The sequence below is a fragment of the Phalaenopsis equestris genome, unplaced genomic scaffold (genome assembly GCF_001263595.1).
Source record: "Phalaenopsis equestris unplaced genomic scaffold, ASM126359v1 Scaffold000403, whole genome shotgun sequence".
Classification (NCBI taxonomy): domain Eukaryota; kingdom Viridiplantae; phylum Streptophyta; class Magnoliopsida; order Asparagales; family Orchidaceae; genus Phalaenopsis; species Phalaenopsis equestris.
Window position 1 is genome coordinate 1,239,928 of NW_018164845.1, and position 13,975 is coordinate 1,253,902.

The following is a 13,975-nucleotide window of genomic DNA, read 5'->3' on the forward strand; positions in this document are numbered from 1 at the left end:
TGCAGCAGCAAAGGAGTAACAGTAGCAGCAGCAAGGAGTAACAGTAGCAGCAGCACTCCTCAAGACGCATATAATTCAAGACCAAGAACGGGATGAAGACATCTAGTACTTCCGAGTCGGGGACTGGGGATTCTATCCGGAGGGCTCCTGAACTCTTTAACTTTATTAAAAATCATAAACTCATTGTTTATAACTTCTTTCAGTGGTCTCAATACGGGCTTATATATATTTATGGTAAAGGAAAAGAGAAACATATCAAGGGAGAGAACACAGTTCCTGAGATCACTTTTCACGACCACCGCACATGGAAGATTCACGACCATATATGGCCATTTCTTAGTTGGTCAATTAATTCAATGACAACCGAAGTAAGCTAACATTTTTTGCCTGCAAAACTGCTAAAGAGATCTGAGAGGCTGCAAAAGAAACATATTCCACCACTAAAAGTATAGCATAATTGCTTAAAATCGAGACCGAAAGTGTCATCCAATACTTCAATACCTAGAAAAAGTATTGACTACAATTGCATATCTTTGAGACGTGTGGGGATTTTTAAATCCATCATCGAGAAGAAGAGAACTATAAAATTCCTAGTATGATTAACTGAAGAATTGAATGGAGGGAAGATCATGGAAATAAAGCATCTTGTTGCTGAAGTCAGGAGAGAAGAGAGCACAAAGAAGCCGATGCTAAGTGGAAATGGGGGTTCACCAAATATTGAAAGCTCTACCGTGTACACTTATAATTCTTCTCACGACTCAAAGCTCAAGAAGAATTGTCCCGCATGTGACTACTGCAAGTGGACAGGGCATCTCAAAGAAAAATATTGGAAACTTCATGGAAAGCCTGCAGATTGGAAATCGGGATAGAGAAAAAAGATCAAGAGAAAAAACCGAACGATTGACTAAACCATTCACCAAGTAACATCTTGAAGTTCTGTAAAACTACAGGAAGGTACTTTAGAAAAACACACCAAGGTAATATATTATTCTCTCATCTTGCCAGTAATGGGAAATTTAGAATTTGGATCATAGATTCAATTGCCTCTGACTATATGATTGGAGAAATCAATGCACTAGTCAACTATCAAAAGACTTATACATTTAAATCAAACTTACAAATGAATCACACTTATAAAAGACGTGGAACTCTCTCAGGAGATCACTCTTTCAGCTCGCTCTTTCCTCTGTTTTATATGTTCCACAAATAGATTTCAGTTTGATTTTTATCAGTAAGTTTAATCATGATATGAAATGTGTAACTAAATTTCTTGCAAACTCCTGTGAATTTGAGGTGGTGAATTCTGGGAAGGTGATTGACGGTATTGAAATGTATCAAAGCTAACACCTGCTCAAGAAAAGTCTCTCTCTAAACACACAAAGTATTGAGTGTTGAGTCTGTCTGTCAATAACCAGATCATATCATGACATTATCGTCTAGGTCATCCTAATATCAATAATGTTGCAAAATTATATCCCCATTTGTTTATAAATAAAATCCCTCAATTTTTATCAATGTGAGATTTGTTAACTTGCCAAAAATACTAGAAATATTTATCCTATGACCCAGGATAATATATTATACATAGTGATATTTGGAGACCTTTAAAGATGAAAATCCTAGGTGAGGCTAGATTGTTTTGTCTCATTTATTGACAATAACCCTAAAACTAAACATTTTTAGGGGAAACAATTTTTACTGCAACATATCTTATTAATTGAATGTCAAGTCCGGTACTTGACTTCAAAGCACATCTTCATATTTTGATGGTTACACATCCTCACATCGGAGCTTTCTCTTCTACTATCCCACTTAAAATCTTTGGGTATGTATCCTTTGTTTAAAACTACCAAAAATTGCACAAAACTTGATCATAAATCTATCAAGTATATTTTTCTTGGGTATGTCACCTACAAAAATGGGCATGTGTCATTCTCCTATTATTACCGAAAAACACTACAATTTCATGGATATCAAAATTTTGAAAATCAATCATACTACCCCAATGACACCACAGTCTCACCACCTACTCCATCTAGCCCTCCTATCCTAGTTGAGGACATCCAATCAACCCAACCAACCCAGCCTGAAGTTCAAAAAAAAAAAACTTCGTGTGTACACAATGAGGAAGAAAAACCTTGAGCAAGTGGAAGACAACTTGCAATGACAGAAATGTTCAAACCAAAACTCATGTCCACATTCAACTGAAATTTTAGGCGTTGGGGAGTCTAGTACGCACGAGTTATTTCCTTCCTCTTCTAATGCTGGTGATAAGAAAAGTTATATTAGAAATCCAATTCAATAGTATATAGCTTATGGGAAGCTATCCTCATCCTCCAAAACTTTTGCTTCTTACCACGATAGTATGTAGGTTCCTTAATCAATTCATGAAGCACTTGAATATCCAGAATGTAGAAAAGAAATTGAAGAAGAGATTTCAGTACTAGAGCATCATCACACATGGATTCTTACTAAATTCCATGAGAATAAGAAATCTGCTGGGTGTAAATGGGTGTTCAACACCAAATACAAAGTTGATGAAAGTATTGAGAGATTCAAAGCCAAACTTATTGCAAAAAAATTTTCACTCAAACATATGGGATTGACTATCAGGAGCCTTCGCACCAGTTGCCAAACTTAACGATATTAGAGTTCTCCTTTCAGTAATATTTAACAAGAAATGGAGACTGCATCAACTTAACATAAAAAAACTTTTTGAATTGAAATTTGGAAGAAGTATATATGAAGATATCATCAGGACTTGAGAATAGTTCCAATAAACACATAGAATGCAAACTCATAAAGTCTCTATATGAGTTTAAGCAATCACCAAGAGCATGGTTTGAAAGATTTATTGTACTGAAAGATTTGTTGCATCAAACATCGTTTGTAAAACATACTCAAAGAGATAATATTGTTGCACTGAAAGTATATGTGAATGACATGATTCTTCTTGGTGATGACGAAAGAGAGATTTTCATGATCAAAGAAATGTTTGCCACAGAGTTTGAAATCAAAGACCTAGGAATCATGAGATATGTGTTATATATGGAGGTAGTACGGTTTAAGAAAGGATGTTATATCACAAAGAAAATACATCCAAGATCTACTAAAAGCGACGGGGATGCTTAGATGCAATTTTGTTGGCACTCCAATCGATCCCAACCAAAAGTCAGGGGGGAGGGAGAGAGAAGGTGTCTCTATGAAGAAAAAACGATATCAAAGATTGGTAGGAGAAATCATCTACCTGTCACATACGAGACAAGATATTACATTTTCCGTCAAAATTGTGAGTCAACACATGAATAGCTCAATTGAAGATTACTTGGAGATGGTGTACAGAATTCTGAGATTTCTCAAAAAAACTATTGGTTATGGATTACTTTTTTAGAAAACCAAGAATAAAGATGTGTTGGGTTAGGTAACTAACTGATAGAAGGTCCACCACAAGTTATTGCTACTATGTATGGAAAAATTTGGTGGCAGGGAAATAAAAAGAAAGCAGTTATTTCTGGAAGCAGTGCAGAATCAAAGTAGAGCACTCAAATTCAAAATCTGTGAAGGGATCTAAATTCAAAAATTATTACGGAAATTGGGGTGTAACTCCAATAGGCTTATACAGATATTTTGTGATTGTCAAGCAGCTATCAGTATTGACAACAATACTATGCATCATGACAAGACCAAACATATTGAAGTTGATAGACATTTCATCTCTTAAAAGGTTAATGGGAGACTTATACAACTAAGCTACATCCCAACACACCAATAAATTGTTGATGTCTTCACCAAAGAGCTTTCTTTAAGCATCTTCTCAAAGTTCAATATCAAGTTTGATCTCTACAATATCTACAAGCTAGCTTGAGGGTGAGTATAAAAATCTTAGAAGATTTGGTTTCCCTCTTTTTTCATGTGGGGCGGCCACTAGTTTCCAAAATAGGAAAGATTTGATAGTGATTTAACTTAGGAAGCTCTTGATTTGTCTATTTACTTACTATTCTATATTAATTAATTTTTATTTTAGAATTATTTTCTTCCCTAATTTAGGATAAATAAATTTAGTATGTTTGTAAATAAGGAGAGAATAGTTTCCTTATAAATGTACCCTACTAGTGAATAATGAAAAAAAAACTCTCTTCATCCTAAAATTAGTTTTCAACACTTTTTCATTTCGTTGCATTTCAAACCAGCGGCTACTTTCTTCCCTGTTATTTGACTATTGCTTTTGTGTTGAATTTCAAGAATTTATGTGATAAGACACAAGTTTTTACAAATACATTTATTGGAAATTCAAGAATTTATGTGATAAGAAACAAGTTTTAACAGCTACATTTATTGGAGTATGGTAGTTGTGGGAAATTTTTTAATTTGTTAATTTTATTAAAACGTAAAATTTATAACATCTATAACTTAAAAAAAACTATTTTTTAAAATAATTCTGTAGCGATTTGTACAAGCAACAAAAAATCCCAAATGGATCCTAAATCAAACATGGCAAGAAAAGTTCAAAAAATAAATAGAACAAAATAAAGTGAACACCTCATAAAGCATTCAACAAGAATGCTAATGAAGAACGATGATGCATAAATTGAATACAAATGGCCAAGGTCGATAATAACAACCATAACACCATTTTCTTTTCGTGTGAGGGAATGTTTTAAAAAAAATCTCAACCTCCATATACAACTACACATTAAAGGGGCACACTAATCAAGTTTAACATAATATTGACCAACTCAATCTACTCACCTAGTATAGTTGATATAATGTTCTAAAAGAGTCTGTAAGAAATTCAATTTCCAATTCAACCTCATCACGGAACAAGGGATTTTAGTGTAATACCTAGTTTTGGACAAATCGAGTAAAATTTTTGGCAATTTTAAAATATACCCTAATTCTCACTATCCCTAAAATCAAATCAAGTTAATATAATTTTGCATGTAGAATAAGTCAATTTGATATATAGCACTATATAAGGATTATAGACAAAGATATAAAAATATACGATAATAGTTTAATTAAAATTAATTATGTATCTCATTAATGTTTAATCCCCGAAACTGTATCCAACCAACTTTCTTCCATGATTTGCAGTTGTGGGATGTATACAAAGGGTTAGGATTAAAATTTATCAAGTTAAATATCACATTTCTTCCGTTTCCACTCTCCCAAACCTTCCTCCATGCAAAGGCCCGCACAGTTCACTCCAGCAACAGTAGGAGCATGCCTGCAAGGAACCGCATGCAGCGATTCAAGGATTAATGGAAAAAATCTGTAAGAGGGAACATCACTTTCATGCTATTTGAAGCATTCATTTCCTTCCCTATAATCTTTTTCACGATTTTCCATGAGTCAAATTTTTTTGTCTTTCTATATCACTCCAAGGAAAAGCGGAAATGTGATCCTAAATGTTATACATTAGTTTGTGGTTTCAGAAGGATAGTTAGCAGAAAGGAGGGGAAGAAAAGTTGTAGAGGAAAGGAAGAAAATAAGATGGTATTGGGAAGGAGGTAATGCGAGAAAATCCTTTCGAGCTAAGTAATAGCAAGTGATCCGTATTTGAGAATAAATCAAGATATAAGTAAAAATTTCATGAAAATTCTAAGGAGTTTATCATTCCAGATGGTTTAGTCTAGGTGATGAGCTACAAGCGGGCTTGAGGAAACTCATTGTATGTTTGCACCATCGATTTAGGTAAAATAATTTTATATTAAATTAAAAATAAGAACAATCTATAGAATTTTCATGAAATCTCTTTTGAAATACAATTGCATTTAGAATATTGTAAATGTTTGTAGATGTTAGCATTAATGCAAGTTTGAAATGACACTATCAATATTTATGCTTTCACCATTTCATTTATATAATGAGCATATTTATGAAATTTTCACTAGCAGATATTCATATATTATTGTTTATTGATATACTACATGATTTACTTATGATGAATGATTATTACAGTAATTATAATTACATGAATTTCACAAGTATTGCGATAGGTAGTAATTATGATTACAAGAATATCACAAGTATTGTGAATAATAGGGAACGATGTGATTACTGACTTATGGCATTCAAACGAACAAATTCGTAAACTATGGAGACAGAAATGAAAACCCTAAAACCACTTGTATCAAAGAAGTTATTGATAATTGTTATATTGGGAGGGACCCGATATTAATCAATAGTTAATTTAGCCTTTCAGCGGTGAAGACCCAATACAAAGAAATGACATGAATGTAGTCAAATTCTATACAATTGTAAATGATATTCTTATGATTACAGTGGTTGATTTTGAAATTCTTATGGATATGCTCATGATTGCACATGAATGAATGAGACATGTTTTGTACAACTGTCATGATTTATTGCATTTCATACCTTTCTTTAGATGTTTTACATGATTAAAACACGTGATATATCCTACTATCATGCATATAAGCTACAAATAATCATGGACATTGTCTTTCTTTTCATCTATAAAATTATTTTTAGTCTTGATTATTTCACTAAATTTGTAACTCACTCTTATATGATGTTGACTTTCAGGAAGGAGTTGGGAGCATCAGGACGAGTAGCTATGTGTGATGTTATACAACTTTTACATTATATAATTTTTTAGGTCATACGGACTTTTGGATACATATTTTTTACATATGCTGAATTTTAGCCGCCCTATATATGATTCTTAGTGCATGATTTCTCACGTTTTCAAGTATATGAAAATGTGTAAGAATATAATAACAACAACCCTTTATCCCACTAACTAGTGTCGGCTACATGAATCATTTTTCTCCATTGCATCCTATTGAGTGTGATTTTCAGTTAATTCTAATAGATTAAGATCATTTTTATACAATATTCCCAAGTCTTTTTAGGTCTACTTCTCCCTTCCTTGACATCAATCGAAACTAAAATATCTACTCTCCTAACCGAATCATCAGATGATCGACGTTTAATGTGACCAAACCACCTAAAAAAGCTCTCTTTAATCTTGTCCGCCATTGGAGCTACACCAACCGTATCACGGATATATGCATTTTGCATTTTGTTTCTCTAAGTGTCAAAACACTCATCCACCTAAGCATTCTCATCTCAGCAACACCTAATTTTGTTTTATGTTTCTCTTTTAAAGGCCAACAATGCGATAGAGCATTGTCGGTCTCACCAACATCTTATTAAATTTTCATTTCAGTTTAAGTGGTAATTTTCTATCACACAATAGGCCTGAAGCATTGCTCCACTTCAACCAACCAACTGGAATTCTACTAATAACAGGAATTCTACTAATTACTAATAACATTCCAATCGATATCACCATCACTCTGAACAGGAGACCCAATACATCTAAAATGTTCACACCTTTAAATGATTTAATCACTCATAATCACAACTCTTCCACTATAGCTCTTTTAGCTCCATCAATTCATATTTCACCATGAATTGCTCAAATTCAGTTGTGCACTCCACGGATAAATTTTTTTAATCCAAATTATAGAGTTTAAGAAACATGTCATGCCGATAATATATGAAAAAATATTTGTGTTACATCATCCTTTTCAACTTAGATTATATAGTGATCTTACTTTTTTCCTTCTCATTATCAAGGGCACTTCAAATTTTTCCGCAATAAGAAATTAGTCTTCTTAAATTTGATGGTTGATTGTTCCCTGATTTAAAGTCATTAAATAAACTCAAGTTGTTCGAATTCATACAACCATCAAAATTTGTCAAGTCGACTACCCTAGTCATTGCATCTTCTCTAATATTTAAAGTCATTCATCGGAGCATTAGTTCGTTATCAATGAAAACTTTTTGCTAAAAGGAGTTAGCTTCCTTCTCTCGATCTGGCAAGTCACTTCCTTCTCTCAATCTAGCAAGTCACCAATGTGACAATCGTGACTCTCCGGTTTGTCTTCTTTCAAATTCGACAGCCCTTTGTTGAAGTTGAAGGATTTCTCTCTGTATATCCTCCATTATGAGCTGTAGGATATCCTTTTGCATGTTTCTTTTTGGTAGCATAATGTCTCTTCCCCTAATTAAGTTTTTACCCTATATCAGTAGAGTGGTTTTGTTGTGTCATAGGTGAGAGGGAGCACTTTAGGGTTAGGGTTGCATTAATAATGAGGAATGAGATCAGGTTAGAAAAAAGTATTTGATTGGATAAATAAATCAGTTTATGTAAATTCAGGTATTGTAATTGGGGGATTTACATATATACCACACAACTCTTATGTATTTACATATTTAATTAACACCTAAACTTTCCACCTAAACTTTCATATTTACATGAATATCACACAAAGGTTTAACACACATCAAAAATATCACAATCACTATCTTTTAAAAGTGAAATACACATTTTCATGCTTAGGTTTATGATACCAATATTTAATAAAGGTAAATATCTAGCTTTGGGTGTTAGATACGTAAATAAATAAGAATTGTGTGGCATGCACATAAATTTCCCAAAAGAAAATTACAAAAATTAGGGTTCGTATTGCTCTGATACCGATATAAATCAAGGGTTTCTCAATGGCGGTCTGTTGGTAAGGGGAAGAACTAGAGCTACTTGAGTTGAATGATTACAACCCATGTTTGATAATAAAACGGGTCAAGACAGCATGAACATATGTTTTCAGCGTCCGTAGTGATGTAGGAAGCGCTCAGTGATAAAGGTGAGCCGGAGAATGATGCCAAGTAAGATCCACAACTAGCACTCTAACAAGATAAAGCCACACTATTTATAAGAGCAAGGATAAAGCACTTCTAACGGTAAAAATTAGAGAACAAATCTCAAAATTCATAAAATTAAAGCAAAAGTACTCCTACAAGTCTCAAAACCGGATACTTAACTCAAATATCATAAAACTCTAATTCTATTGGAAAATAGCAAGATAATATATCAATCGGGGACTGATAGCGGGATGGACAGGCCGGTTCGTCTACCTCGATGCTCATGTCTACAGTACAACAAAATTCAACTCCAAACCAACCAAATATGTCCTTAATAGCACAAAAACTTCTAAAAAAGAATAAATAAAACAGGCAAGAAATTCAAAAAAAAGCTTCATGCCCGCATTTTGCAAAACAAAGTAGCAGAAGTGTCCCACACAATTTGATTCAACCCGTCATAATATCCTGCAATGCTCCAAACAAAAAATCAACTTAATCAACCCAAGATTAAACTCATAGGGAATAAAAGAATAAGTTGTGCAAGCATTGTCTCCCAACAAGAACAACCAATGCAAGTTGCAAGGTTTGCACCCCCAAACAAAATAATTTCGATAATAAAAGATAAAAGTATTAGAACCTTGCCATACCTCTCTTTGATAGACATTACTGGCCTCTGCTTAACATAAAAAGATCCGCTACTGCATTGAAAAATGGTTCCGTATTACAAAAAAGAAGTTTGAAAAGAAAACACATATCCAATTAAATTTTTAAAATAGGATAACTTCAAATAAAATCATCTAAATTGTGTTTTTCAACTTAGAGATTAGACAAAGAGAATTACTTGGAGTGCAAACTTGTAGGAGATGAATGCAAAATAGCACTAAGAAGCCCAATAATTGTTTGTGTTTTTCCTGTACCTGGAGGGCCCTAACCAAAAAAAACAAAATAATTGAAACATCGCAGTGCAATATATTACTGTTAACAATGATTGGAACTTCCAATCAAAAATAATTGAAAAAGATTGATGGTATATCATTCGGACATCCATGTCCAATATAATAATCTATGATATAATCTCTAATATGATTATGAAAGTATAGAAATTTCATAACCTACATATATTTCCAAAGGTATTCCTCCATCAACTACTTTTTCTAGTGTATCAACACTCGATTAAGAGAATGAATGTAAAAAGCAAATTCGGAAGAAATAATTGTCTCATTTTCTTAGAAACATGCAATGTAAGAAATTTTAAAGCAATCATTACCAAATTATAGGGATAATATCCAATTTTGATAAGGTACCCCAAATAAAGCATAACTAAAATTTCAACTTTTTCAAAAGTCATCAAAAATCATTCGATCATATTTTTCTCTTTAAATTGATCATATGATATATAGAACTATATAGTAATTTCTAAAGACGAGAAAATTATTGAATTAGATTTGATTTTGATTAAAATTTTAATTAAAATAACTGTTCATGCACTATAGCAGCATTAATGAAATCCCGATAGCAGCATTAATGAAATCCCGGTTTTCCATTCACAAGCACGTGTTATCGGTTGATGATTTAATCAATTGCTGATATTTAATTAAGAAATAATTTATTTAGTGAAAAGAAGGAGAAAAAAGAGTGGAGAAAGAGAAGGAGAAGAAAAAGAGAGGAAGAGAAGGAAAGGAAAAAAGAAAGAGAAAATGGGGAAGGTAAGAAAACTAGTTTTAATTTGAATTGAACTTTTTTCATAAATCAATTTCAATTTAGGATTATTATAGGATTTTAGGCTTATATGAGTTGTGATTTTGTGATTGTTTCCGTAAGAAAGAGGTTTAGGGAAGTCCTTTTGGGTAGGGTAAATAGTAAAGCGGGTGAGATTTACAAATCCTAGTATAGAAAACAATTTCTTCTGAATCTTTTGATTGCCTACTGATATGTATAGTAAAGTTTGAGATGCACTGTAAAGTCTTGATACCGTGGAATGTATGTTTAAAGCTTCTGTTAATGAGAACCACCTAAAAATTTGATGGATACAAATTCATAAGTGCCTTCTGATTTTGTAAATATTTTGTTAATTAATGATACAGTTAAGAGAAAGCATATAATACATGTAAGTTATTCATTTACATATGTAATTATTTAGCATATTTGAAAAGGAATTGCATATTTATTAAAATAATTAATTATGAAAATGGGTGATGCTTAAAAAATATCATGTTATGGGGAATAAATTAATGATAATATGTTTATGTTACATGTGTAGGTAGGGACAAAAAAATCCCGATGCAACAAAAGGGTCTCCTATAGAGGCAAAATGGTCTTCAAGAAAGTTCAATAGCAATAATGTAAGGTTTCACCAGGGCTCAATTGAACTTGATGATCAAGTATTTAAGTTAAGTTATGATGATCAATAGCCAAGATTACCATACATGATATATTATAAAGCAAAAATGAAATACAAAATAGCAGAAAATAATTAAGCAAAAGAATAATTCGATATATTTAAATTACTTTATAAGCAAAAGAATAATTCGATATATTTAAATTACTTGTGGTCATATTTTTTATAAGTATGTATATTAAATTTATTTATCTTGCCAAGTCTAGTAATACATTTGATGATTATAATTATTTTCATAGAGAAGGGAAAAGAAAAGGATAAGGCTAAGCAAAATCATAATCATTTTTATATTATATTTTATGATATAGTTATTGTAAGATAAAAAATAATTTAGGCAAGCCAAGAGATGAATTTTATATTTTATGCTACAAATTTTTTTGAGTTTTATATGCTTTATAAATTTAATTTAATAATATATTTTGGATTGTTTCTGATAACTTCGAAGTATTTAAGGATTATAAAAATGTGAAATGTATTATTTCGAGTGAATTTAGTTGTTGAATGTAATTTTAACCTTATCCTGGTGAGCAAAATACATAAACGAATGTTAGAAGTGTATTCAATCAATTACATTACACTCGTTATGGGATGTGACAGAAAGTGTTATCAGAGCAATTGAATACTAAGGATCATATACAAAAGCATGATTGGATATAATATTAGTAAAAAGATAAATTTAATATGAAAAGATTAATACATAACATGAGCGGGTATAGTCCGTTTAGGTGAGTGGTGAGATATGCCAAAAACTCTTGCATTACATATTTTATATAATATAAAATGCATCATTAATATGAATATGTAAATATATGATTTACGATATAATAAATTGCATTTAATATAGCTGAAAGAGTGTCTGAAGGATCTTATGCCCAATTAACACAGCCAGGCAGACAGTTGAAAAGTTTCAGAATGTTCCACTTATTGAGGGTAAAAGACAGCAGGAAATATGTTCACGGCACCATATCAGGAAATATGATGCAATAGCAAATGATGAAAATGATGATGCAGATGATGAAAAAGATGCAAACATTTATAGCATCTGCAGCTCATGTTATACCACAAGCAGCGACACCAACTACACCTACAATTCCAAGTGCAGTAGTGTTAGTACCAATATTAGCGTTGATATGGATAAATACTTGAAGCTCTTTTAAAATTTAAAGTCACTTCTATTTAAATGAGTCAGATGCCTAAACTATTGAGGATTAAATTATCAGGATTGAGAAGATATTGAATGGGATGAAATGCCTTATGATAGAAGAATTTCCCTTTACCGTATTTGTACTTGAAGGTGAAGCAGAGCAAATGGGGGAGAGGATAGGAGTTAGAAAAATTTGAGCGTAGACCTGAGGAGCAGATTTCTTAGGAAGAGCTCAAACAAATCTTCAGAGATTGGTGCATCCCTCTCTCTTAACTTTAATGCATCCACCAATCATCTTCTTTAGAGATCCTAAACAGTACAATAAGGAGGATTAGAAGTTATGAAAAGACTATGAGAATTGGTAAGGCAAATAATAGATCGAAGGTTTACGTAAAATTGTGGAATAGATAAAATATTTTCTAAGGTTAAAGAGAAGGGAGCGATAGATACTTTTCCAAAGATAGAAAAGGACGATCCATCAGCAACAATGACAGAGACATATTAGTATGACGTCATTGTCAGTGATGAAGTTGAATATCAATTGCATTTCATATGGAAAGAATTGATACAATCTAAAACAAAACATATACCAAAATGAGCAGTTGCAATCAAACTAAACAAGAAAATCATCTGAGAAGCAAAAGCGATCAACTACAGTAGTCAAGCACACCTTTAGGAAAAAATATTAAACCAAATGAGTTCCAATTGAATCAAAAAGGGTCGTGGTGTAGATATTTTTGTTCGAGGATAGCCAAATATTTCCAATAAAGGTCAAATGAGTTATAGGGTGGACAAGGCTTGCAGTCACAAACACCATGACGTCAACAAACACCATGATTGCCACTTGTTCTTGCAAAAACAGCAATCTGGTCATGATGTTTGGGCAAGTAATTCAAAGCCTAAGAATCTATGAAAAGTTAATGTAGATATTAGGGACAATAAAGTGGCCATCGATTAAAATTCAGTAGATTGTAAAATTGATAAAGAACAAGTAACTTGGCAACAAAAAACTCAATTTATTTTTGCCAAGTCATTGGATCGATGAAAAATTAGTGTTATTTAATAAGTTCATCTAATTTGTCTTTTAAATTATTGTAACCTCTGAATATTTTTTCACCGCAGTTCAAAGAAATGTCAAGTAAAGGAAGTATACGTTAAGGTTTTTATTGTCATCAAAGTAGCTAAAACAGAAATAATCCTACATCTTTATGGTAGTCTCGTGAAGCGTAATGGTAAAAGCAATTGTATGTTTGAGGTTGTTGTTCATTTATATCAACATCATTATCATGAGCTATTCGTTTGATATGTTTGAGATTGTCAACCAATTCAAGAGGCAAACAATCTTGATGATTAAGCTTCTCATGAAATCCAACAAGAAAATGGAATGTTGAGACCAAAAATGATAATTAGTACCATTGAGTTTGATAGTTTTACCAATAGTTGACGACAGTTTTGTCTCAAAGAGAGTTGTGTAGCAAACTATTGGCTAATAAAGCCAAAAGAAGATAAAAGAGTACGAAAAATATTTAATTCAATGTAAATGCAGTGTGGAATGAGCAATGTGCAATGTCCAATGTGCAATGTGCAATGTGCACAAAGAAAAAGCTAGCAAGCACCAAAAGAGCAACAAAAGTGCAGACACAAGCAGCGTATGTGCAGACTATCAAGGCGAGTGCACGAGCCAGAGCTACAATCATGGAAGTACTAGCTGTAAAAAATGAGCTCAAAAAGAAGAAACGAAGGAGAAGAGGGAAAGA

The 13,975-nt window shown here is 32.4% G+C and overlaps 1 protein-coding gene across 1 annotated transcript in view; it reads right to left on the reverse strand.

Annotated features, from left to right (window-relative positions):
• The window catches only part of LOC110026896 (probable helicase MAGATAMA 3), a gene marked incomplete at its 5' end in the record, with an annotated part of 66,852 nt that overhangs the window by 50,832 nt on the left and 2,045 nt on the right, over positions 1 to 13,975 (reverse strand). The window contains 2 exon segments of the mRNA XM_020728096.1: positions 9,324 to 9,374; positions 9,518 to 9,603. Coding sequence (XP_020583755.1) covers positions 9,324 to 9,374; positions 9,518 to 9,603 — 137 coding nt within the window.